A 10,646-nucleotide genomic window follows, 5' to 3' on the forward strand; every position below is an offset into this window, starting at 1 on the left:
ATGCAGAGGTGGTGCAGCAAGATGACACACAACATACCTTCTGGGTCAAACCACCCCAGCCATGTCTCCCCAGTCTCTGGGCCAATGTGCTTGAATTAGACAGGATTAAAGGCTTACTGGAGCTGGAAGTCTTGCCCCAGCTCCAGAGTTTAACCCCAGACCTTCTGTCTGCCAGCCGAGAAGGGCGAGGTGGAAGGCTGCGCAGAGCAGGGCGTGGGCTGCCCATGCCGAGGGAGCTTCTGTGCTTCCCCTGAGCTTCCCAGCCTCCCCTGGACTCCACAATGAAAGAATGGGTCCTGCTCCTAACCACACTGCTCTGCGGCTTGGCTGGCCCCACACACCTGTTCCAGCCGAGCCTGGTGCTAGACATGGCCAAGGTGCTCTTGGACAACTACTGCTTCCCCGAGAACCTGGTGGGGATGCAGGAAGCCATCGAGCAGGCCACCAAGAGCCGTGAGATTCTGGCCATCTCAGACCCTCAGACGCTGGCCCAGGTGCTGACAGCCGGAGTGCAAGGCTCCCTGAACGACCCTCGCCTGGTCATCTCCTACGAACCCAGTACCCTCGAGCCTGCCCGGCAGGCCCCGGCACTCACCAACCTCACACAAGAGGAGCTGCTGGCCTGGCTGCAGAGGGGCCTCCGCCATGAAGTTCTGGAGGGCAATGTGGGCTACCTGCGGGTGGATGACATCCCAGGTGAGGAGGTGCTGAGCAAGCTGGGGCAGTTTCTGGTGGCCCACGTCTGGAGAAAGCTCATGGGCACCTCTGCCTTGGTGCTGGATCTGCGGCACTGCACAGGGGGCCAGGTGTCTGGCATTCCCTACGTCATCTCCTACCTGCACCCGGGGAACACGGTCCTGCACGTGGACACCATCTACGACCGCCCCTCCAACACGACCATGGAGATCTGGACCTTGCCCCAGGTCCCGGGAGAGAGGTACAGTGCCGACAAGGACGTGGTGGTCCTCACCAGTGGCCGCACCGGGGGCGTGGCCGAGGACATCGCCTACATCCTCAAGCAGATGCGCCGGGCTATCGTGGTGGGTGAGCGGACAGTGGGGGGCGCCCTGAACCTGCAGAAGCTGAGGATAGGCCAGTCCAACTTCTTCTTCACCGTGCCCGTATCCAGGTCCCTGGGCCCCCTGGGAGGGGGCGGCCAGACATGGGAGGGCAGCGGGGTGCTGCCCTGTGTGGGGACGCCGGCCGAGCAAGCCCTAGAGAAAGCCCTGGCCATCCTCACTCTGCGCCGTGCCCTGCCGGGGGTCGTCCACGGCCTACAGGAGGCGCTGCAGGACTACTACACACTGGTGGACCGCGTGCCCGCCCTGCAGAACCACCTGGCCAGCATGGACTTCTCCACCGTGGTCTCCGAGGAGGACCTGGTCACCAAGCTCAACGCCGGCCTGCAGGCTGTATCCGAGGACCCCAGGCTCCTGGTGCGGGCCGTTAGGTCCAGAGAAACCCTTCCTGGGCCCGAGGCTGGAGCTGAAGACCCCCCAGGGGCGGCCCCAGAGGTGCCCGAGGACGAGGCTGTCCGGCAGGCCCTGGTGGACTCCGTGTTCCAGGTGTCGGTGCTGCCGGGCAATGTGGGCTACCTGCGCTTCGACGGTTTTGCCGATGCCTCTGTGCTGGGGGCACTGGGCCCGTATATCCTGCGCCAGGTGTGGGAGCCCCTGCAGGACACAGAGCACCTCATCATGGACCTGCGCCACAACCCCGGGGGGCCATCCTCGGCCCTGCCCCTGCTGCTCTCGTACTTCCAGGACCCCGAGGCTGGCCCCGTGCGCCTCTTCACCACCTACGACCGCCGCACCAATGTCACGCAGGAGCACTTCAGCCACACCGAGCTGCTGGGCCCGCGCTACAGCACCCACCGCGGGGTGTACCTGCTCACCAGCCACCGCACTGCCACGGCCGCCGAGGAGTTCGCTTTCCTCATGCAGTCGCTGGGCTGGGCCACACTGGTGGGCGAGATCACCGCGGGCAACCTGCTGCACACCCGCACGGTGCCGCTGCTGGACACGCCCGAGGGCGGCCTGGCGCTCACTGTGCCTGTGCTCACCTTCTTTGACAACCACGGCGAGGCCTGGCTGGGCGGCGGCGTGGTGCCCGATGCCATCGTGCTGGCCGAGGAGGCCCTGGACAGAGCCCAGGAGGTGCTGGAGTTCCACCGGAGCCTAGGGGCCTTGGTGGAGGGCACAGGGCACCTGCTGGAGGCCCACTACGCACGGCTGGAGGTCGCCGGACAGATGGGCGCCCTGCTGCGAGCCAAGCTGGCCCAGGGAGCCTACCGCACGGCAGTGGACTTGGAGTCGCTGGCCTCCCAGCTCACGGCCGACCTGCAGGAGGTGTCTGGGGACCACCGCCTGCTGGTGTTCCACAGCCCCGGCGAGCTGGTGGTGGAGGAGGCGCCACCACCACCCCCTGCCATCCCCTCTCCAGAGGAGCTCTCCTACCTCATTGAGGCCCTGTTCAAGACAGAGGTACTGCCCAGCCACCTGGGCTACCTCCGTTTTGATGCCATGGCTGAGCTGGAGACGGTGAAGGCCATTGGGCCGCAGCTGGTGCGGCTGGTGTGGCAGAAGCTGGTGGACACAGCGGCGCTGGTTGTTGACCTGCGCTACAACCCTGGCAGCTATACCACGGCCGTGCCACTGCTCTGCTCCTACTTCTTTGAGGCAGAGCCCCTCCAGCACCTCTACTCCGTCTTTGACCGGGCCTCTTCAAGGGTCACAGACGTGTGGACGCTGCCCCAGGTTGCTGGCCAGCGCTACGGCTCCCACAAGGACCTCTACATCCTGATGAGCCACACCAGTGGCTCCGCGGCAGAAGCTTTTGCTCACACCATGCAGGACCTGCAGCGGGCCACGGTCATTGGGGAGCCCACGGCTGGAGGGGCTCTCTCTGTGGGCATCTACCAGGTGGGCAGTAGCCCCCTATATGCCTCCATGCCCACCCAGATGGCCCTGAGTGCCACCACAGGCCAGGCCTGGGACTTGGCTGGCGTGGAGCCCGACATCACCGTGCCCATGAGTGAGGCCCTTTCCACAGCCCAGGACATAGTGGCCCTGCGTGCCAAGGTGCCCACAGTGCTGCAGACAGCCGGGAAGCTGGTAGCCGATAACTATGCCTCCCCCGAGCTGGGGGCCAAGATGGCTGCAGAGCTGAGCGGTCTGCAGAGCCACTACTCCAGGGTGACCTCGGAAGCAGCCCTGGCCGAGATGCTGGGGGCTGACCTGCAGATGCTCTCCGGGGACCCACACCTGAAGACAGCCCATATCCCTGAGGATTCCAAGGACCGAATTCCTGGAATTGTGCCCATGCAGGTGAGATTCAAGGGAGACTTGGCCTGGTGCAGTCCCAGGAGTCCACGTGTGCAGCGCTATGTGCAGAGGCTCCCCTCTTTCTCGCCCAGTTAGCCCATCCACTCTCCATACCCAGGGCCCCTGAACACCCTCGTAGATCATGAGTCCTCACAGCAACCCAGTTTGAATGCCCCGGGACAGAGCGTTTCAGTCTTAGTTGGGAGGAAGGCAAGTGCTGGCAGGGCTTCTCATTGTCCTCTTGGGGAAAGAGGAGTGCTGGGTAGGGACAGGCATAGCTGAAATCAGAGGGGCTGAGGGCACCAAAAGCCTCTGCCACAGAACTGTCACCCCCATTTTACACAAAGGGAAACTGAGGCCTGGAGGGGTGCAAAGAGGAGTGGGCTATGGCCAAAGTGCTGTGACCAAGGGAAGAGCAGGGCCTGGAGCTGGTGTCCCTGTCAGCGCTGGCCCCTCACGCTCGGCCGGCTCACTGAGCTGCCACCCACCGCAGCCGTGCAGAGGGAGGGAAGTGCAGCCACGTTGGGGTAGCTGGTGCTGCCCGCTACTTTCCAGCACAGCACAAACGTCACCGTTTGGAGTAAGATTCAGATTCTAGCTCCACCACTTACTGCTGTGTGAACTCAGGCAAGTGATTTACCCTCTCTCTGTGGTTCAGTTTCTTCAGAGAAGATGGGAATAATGGTGTCCCTGTGCAGGGTGGCTGTGAGGGTGAGGACAGGGGCCACAAAGTGCTTAACACAGGGCCAGGCCCCTGGTAAAGGCAGCTGGCCTCTTCCCTCCCCACCCGAGTGCAGGAGAGCAGGACGCGCCCAGGGATGTTGGGAAGTGCCTGGGGAGGGTAGAGGCCTCAGAGAAGAGACCATGCTGAGCCTTGCACTCTGGGCACCAGGCCGTGGGGTTGTCACACAGGTGCATTCTCTGCAAGGAGGCTGCCAATGGATCGTGCATGTGTTCACAGCCCAGGCCCACCACCCAGGTAACCTCCCAGACATGCCACTGGGAAAGCCCCTGGCACCTACGGACTCCTCCAAAAATGTTAGTTCCCAAGCCATGCCCCTGATATTTCCCACAATGTAAGGGAGCCCTGAGGCGCCCACTTTCCTGGGCTCTGAAACTGGCTGCTCTCCTGACACTGAGCATGACCTCTAACTCTTATAGATCCCTTCCCCTGAAGCCTTTGAAGACCTGATCAAGTTTTCCTTCCACACTAACGTACTTGAGGACAACATCGGCTACTTGAGGTTTGACATGTTTGGGGACTGTGAGCTGCTCACCCAGGTTTCCGAGCTGCTGGTGGAACACATTTGGAAGAAGATCGTGCACACGGATGCCATGATTATCGACATGAGGTCAGTGTGCCAGGGGTCAGTGTTTCCTGGCCAGGCCGCAGCACTAGCCAGGAGACAGTCAAGGCTATGGGACACAGCAGAGAAGAAAAGGACCCTGTGACCAGCAGAGGATCTGAGAGGGACCATGTCCTCAGCTGGAAGCCAGCTAGCCCAGGGGTTCTGATTTAATTGCCCAGTGGGACCCCAAAACTGTAGTGTTTTTGAGCTCTTCTAATGACTCCAGTGTGCATTCCAGGTTGAGATTACCCCAAGCTTGCCTGGTCATAGTCTTCAACTGGTGTGGGGGTGGGGAAAGGGGACATGAAAAACACTGATCCTGGGTCCCACCCCTGCCCTACTGAGTCAGAAGCTCCAGGTGGCAGGCCTGATCATCTGCATATCTGACAGACGTCCAGACAATTCTGGTGATCAGTTGTGCTTGGGACAACAGGCCCTCCACCTGTGGTCATGTCTCACATCATACGAAATTAACCCACAAGAGCCCTGGTCATGAGAATCATAAAGGCAGAGCCCCGGGAAAATTGGAAAATAACCACTACTGTTGGCAAAAGAATTCTTTGCATCACAAAATGATTGTTGGAAGGGTGTCTTCAGCTAGCTGCCACCTGCCATGCTTCTGTAAAAGCATGCCTCATTGCAGTGAGTTTCCGCCGTAGACAGGCAGTAGCCAGCCCAGGCCTCTCGTGAATCGGTCCATCAGTAGACGTGCCCTGGCACTCTCCATGGGCACAGAAGGGGCAGGCTCCCCTCTTGGATGGAATACTTCCCACCCTCCCCTGCTGTCTGAGAGGCAGCGGGACTGGCAGAGCAGAAACACCAAGTCCAGCCCCAGTTCACTGGCTGGTGACACTCACATCGTTCTCAGTCATCGCTAGGTGGCTCTAGATCCCACAGAGGCTGGTTCTTCTCCCTGGAAGATAAAACACTAGCCACAGCCCCAGTGCTGTGTGCTCACAGCCTGAGTCTGAAGCCCCTGTGGCAGTTTATTCTTTTGATGCATTACAGAACATGCAAGAACCGAGCCTCACGCTAAGTCCTTTCTGCTGACCTATGCCACATTTAAAGAGGAGACAGCCCCAGGCTACAAGTGCACCCTGCTAAACAATCCTTCTGTCCTCAAGGTTTGTTTGGAGGTCCAGATGCTGAGGTCAAGGGTCCTGAACCCAGCCGGGCCCTCCTAGATCATCAAAGGGAAGAGGTTCCTAACATAGCACCAGCCCCAAATAGGGAGACAGGAGCCCAGCAAGGCCACACTCTGGGACAAATCCAAGGGCCTGGGATGGACTTCCTCACTCTCATTGTGGTCCCACAACTCTGAGTACTCACCACGCTAAGTGCCCTGGTAGGATGCCTGAACACCTGATTAAGATCTCTGGTGAGTTTTGTAATATTGTCACAAAATGCAACTGGGGGAACAGGGTTTCCCAAAATGTGCTCTACTTGTAAGGAGGATGGATACAAAGGAGTAGTTTATGGTCAATAATTGAGTGAAATTTACGGAGAGTTCCTAACTACAGGACTTGTCAGGGCCTTTCATATATTTAATGTGATCAGAGGGGGAGGGTATGGTATTTAGTATTTGCTAAATGTATTTGACCACAAGTGTCTTGTTCTCAAGAGACTAGTACCCTGGGAATGCTGGGAAATGCTGGAAAATGCTGACCCATGGCATTCCAAAGGAGGAGGAAGAGGCACTAGACTGAAGCTGCCTAGAATCACTAATAGAACCCTTCCCAGAGCAAAGAACCGGGCCTCCCAGAGGGGTGTGGAGGCCTGACTGAGTTCAGCCCCTCACCAGGCTCCACTTCCTGTCCTCAGGTTCAACATCGGCGGCCCCACATCCTCCATTCCTGCCTTGTGCTCTTACTTCTTTGACGAAGGCCCTCCGGTTCTGCTGGACAGGATCTACAGCCGGCCCAACGACTCTGTCAGCGAACTCTGGACACACACCCAGGTTGCAGGTACTGGGGAGGCTGCCCCTACCTGTTCTCGTTCTAGAAGCTTCTAGGAAGTCAGGGAAAGACAGCTTGGGTTTCGGTAAAAGCCAAAGCGACTGGAATATAAAGTCCCTGACCGCATCCCTGCGCCTGATGCAAATGCCCTAGAACCCTGGCGGAGCAGGCGCCACCATGCCCATTTTCTAGGGGAAGAGTTGGGGGCAGCTAGATCAAATATCTTGGCTGGGCCACTCAGTTAATAAGTGAAAGAGCCAAAGAGTGAATGTCAGTTTGTCTAATACCAAAATGCCCTCAATCCCACCACTACAACCACCAGCCTACAAATGCAGAATTAGAAGGACCACCTGCCCGTCACCAAACCCAACGGGCATTTCCCGTGTCCATCTTCCCTGAACTCTCAGCAGCAGCCCCACACTCTCTCCTGAAGAAAGTCCCGGAGGCTAATGGGGCTTCTGGGCACAGAGCTGCGGGGCACAGAGCAGGGCCAGAGGCGCAGAGGCAGGCCCCGCACTCAAGAGACCCACACTCAAGCCCCGCAGGGCCGGCTGCGCTCTAGCTGCCCTGCCAGCATGGGAAACCAGGGCGGCTGTGCGCCCACGCAACCAAGAGGGCTGGAGACCAATGGGGGTGTGGCTCTGACCAGAAAACACCACCACTGTCATGTCTATGCTCTGTCAGTATGAAGGCACTTGGCTGTAGCTTCCCGGACATACATTCAATAATATTTCAAAATGTAAATAAAAATCAGAACCAGGTGAATTCTAAATTCAAGTGACATCAAAGACCAGGAGTTAAAATTAGACTCAGATGGGCAGATCATAAGGTCCCACATGGGGCCACAAGCCACCGGCGGTCACAGAGCCCCTGGCATGTGGCTTGTCTGGAATGAGATGTGCTGTCGGTATAAAATGCATGCCTGATTTTAAAGACTTTTGGGAAAAAAGGAAAAGAAAATACCTCAATAATTTTATTTGATTACATTTTGAAATGAACATATCTTGGATATTTGGGTTAAATAAAAACATTAAAATCAATTTTATCTGCTTCTGCTTGTTTAATGTGGCTACTAGAAGACTTAAAAAGCCACCTGTGGCTGGCGCTCCGGCTCACATCACATTTCTATTGGGCGGCGCTACCCTGATGGGTTGTCCTTGCTAAGTCACAAATTTGGCTTTTCTGAGGGTCCAGAGTGAAAAGAAAATTGGGTCAGATCAGATGTCCGTGTCACTCATGGAGAAAGAGCATGTGCCTTCCTCAAGAAAGTCAGGCCTTTCCTAACACATGTCAGCAAAAAAATTAAGTTTTTAGATCTAAAGAATCACATGAGCCACAGATGCAGGGCACACACCTAAGTTTTCTAGAAGCCACATTTTTAAAAGGCATAAAGAAACGAGTGAAATGGATTTCAATAGCATATTCTAATAGCATACAAACAAATGGGGGAGTTCTCAAGCACTTCAAAATGCTCATCACAGGGCAAACACTCTTGTCCCCATTATACAGATGCAGACGTCAAGGCTCAGAGAAGTCAAGTGGCTTGCATGTGGACACAGGGATGCAGAACTAAACCCCAAGCCCTCTACACTGCAGGTCCAGACAGCATAGAGTATGCAGGTGCCAGGCATCCTGACTTGCCCCCCGTCCTGAAGGGCCTTCTGTCTTCCAGGTGAACGCTATGGCTCCAAGAAGAGCATGGTCATTCTGACCAGCAGTGTGACGGCTGGTGCTGCAGAGGAGTTTACCTACATCATGAAGAGGCTGGGCCGGGCCCTGGTCATTGGGGAGGTGACCAGCGGTGGCTGCCAGCCACCACAAACCTACCATGTGGACGACACCCACCTTTACCTCACTATCCCCACAGCCCGCTCTGTGGGGGCTGCAGATGGAAGCTCCTGGGAAGGGGTGGGGGTGACCCCCCACATGGCTGTCCCTGCAGAAGTAGCTCTCACCAGAGCCAAAGAGATGCTCCAACACAAGCTGCTGAGGTTGAGGCGGAGCACAGGCCTGCAGGGCCACTCAGAGGGCCCCCATGGGCAGAGCCCTGGGGCGGGGAGGACCTCTGGGCCATCCACCACCAGTGTTTCTGCACATGGTCCTGCCTGAGGCTCATGGGGGCAGCGGGGTGCCTGCCAAGCTCTGGGTAGGCTTGGAGTTGGAGGCACCCTCGGAGGTCAGGGCTCTGGGCTCCATACCACTGCACAGATCCTTTCTGTTTGAACACCCAGAGGCAGAGAGCTCACCCCCTTCAAAGACACCCCCCATAGTGAAGTCCAGACCTGTTCCTGTCCATGTTCTCTAACCACCAACCCCTGAGCCTCCCGCTGCCACCTTGAGCAGCTCCGCCCAATAGAATCACGTGAGCCGCAGATGCAAGGCACACGCGTCTCTTAAAATTTTCTAGAAGCCATATTTTTAAAAAGCATAAAGAAACATGTGAAATGAATTTCAATAGTATATTCTAATAGCACAACTTATTTAACCTATTCCTATCCATGGTACTATGAACGTGTATTCAAAATAAAAATTATTATGGATGAGATGTGTTTGTAGCAAGTCTTTGAAATGTGGTATGCAGTTTGTGCTTACAACACATTTCCAGACCGTGCCAGGGCTCGGTGGCCACCTGCAGCTCGTGGCTGCCATGTAGGGCAGAGGTCCCACTACCCCAGCACACTGCCCTGTGACCATTTCTCTACTGCCATGCTGTGCAGCCCTCAGGGACAGGAGCTGCCTCGCTCATCCTCCCCTCCCTACTGACTGACCCGTAGCAGGGCACCTGGCTCAGGTGGTGCATGCTCAGTGACCGCACACCAATGTCAGGAGGCACAGAAGGGAGTCTGCACTGCCCCCGAGGGTGGCTCTCAGACGCTTGAACTGAGGGAGCCCAAGGCTAACCTGGGGAACAGGCCCCTACTGGTGCCCTGGCAGCCATACAGCCCTGCTCTGCCTGAGGGACCAGGGACTGAAAAGGAAGCAAGCTCTAAGGCCCTGCCCAAAGTCCTGGTGGGGGTGAGGCGGGAGCGGGAGGAAAGCCCTGCGGCAGTCGCAGTCGCAGCCATGCTTGGGGAGCCAGGGCTCTGCCCACTTGCTGAGGACTGAGCACCGGCATTGTCCAGCCTGGGCACCTGGTGAGCTCAGGCTGCAGCTGCCCAGGCTCCAAGCTCCATTTGAGCTGGCCCAGCTGAGCCTCCCAAAGGCGACTTCTTCCAGTCCCCTCCCCAGCCCCCAGAGAGCTATGCAATCTGGGCAAACCACAGAGCCACCCACCAATACTTGGAGGATTTCTGTGAGGACAACCCTTGAGCCAGCCTTGTCTAAACGCTGCCGGGCTGAAGGCAACATTTCACTCCACTTCCTTTTTCTTCTGCTATAGTCAGACAAGATTAAGTGTAACAATTGAATTTTAGTAGTAGTATATATAATGTGAGCTCAACTTTTTTAACCCTACAATGCTCATATTCCTCTGTCTCCCCCTCTTTTTCAGATATTTATGGCTATCTGATCATCACCTATATTTTAACAGTAGGTGATAAAATTTGGGGTGATATTTTTATTTTTCTTCTTTATGCTTTGCTCTTTTTCTTAAATCCTCATAATAAGCATGTATCATTTTCAAATGCAGCAGTCATCCAAAATATAAAATAAATTAGATAAAATGAATTATATAATTGAGCCATGAACCATAACTTAATAATCACTAGTGATGATGAGATCTATTTTTTCGTAGCTTTTCCTTTCTCATCATTTGGATTTCCCTGATCGGCACCACTGGCCTTTATCGACAGCTGACTTGCTTAAGGTGTGCTGTCAGGTGCTGTGGGGTCAGCAGGCAGCAAAGGTCCCACGGGTCTTAAATAGGGAAGTTCTCGCTCCTGCACTTCCGGACGCATCGCCAGCCTCTGTCACCCAGACACAGGAACCAGCTGAGACTCAGACAAGCTCAGTAACCCGACCTATTTCCACCACATTCTGCATAGGCCTTAGGCCTGGTCCAAATGGAGGAGCTGAGGTGG

The 10,646-nt window shown here is 56.3% G+C and overlaps 1 protein-coding gene across 1 annotated transcript; it reads left to right on the forward strand.

Moving 5' to 3' along the window:
• The first annotated feature begins 281 nt into the window (after positions 1-281).
• Positions 282-8,736, forward strand: LOC142875402 (retinol-binding protein 3). Its single transcript, XM_076009669.1, has 4 exons — positions 282-3,326; positions 4,485-4,675; positions 6,494-6,636; positions 8,300-8,736. Exons 1-4 carry the CDS (start codon positions 282-284, stop codon positions 8,734-8,736), a joined length of 3,816 nt encoding a protein of 1,271 aa, XP_075865784.1.
• The last annotated feature ends 1,910 nt before the right edge of the window (positions 8,737-10,646 follow it).

Source organism: Microcebus murinus, chromosome 14 (assembly GCF_040939455.1).
Source record: "Microcebus murinus isolate Inina chromosome 14, M.murinus_Inina_mat1.0, whole genome shotgun sequence".
NCBI classification, from domain to species: Eukaryota; Metazoa; Chordata; class Mammalia; order Primates; family Cheirogaleidae; genus Microcebus; species Microcebus murinus.

Excerpts from the sequence above, each read along its gene's own strand:
- LOC142875402 (XM_076009669.1), top strand. The coding sequence starts at position 282 with ATGAAAGAATGGGTCCTGCTCCTAACCACACTGCTCTGCGGCTTGGCT. Across the intron at positions 3,327-4,484 it reads CTGGAATTGTGCCCATGCAG|ATCCCTTCCCCTGAAGCCTT; the intron begins GTGAGATTCAAG and ends TAACTCTTATAG. Across the intron at positions 6,637-8,299 it reads GACACACACCCAGGTTGCAG|GTGAACGCTATGGCTCCAAG; the intron begins GTACTGGGGAGG and ends TCTGTCTTCCAG.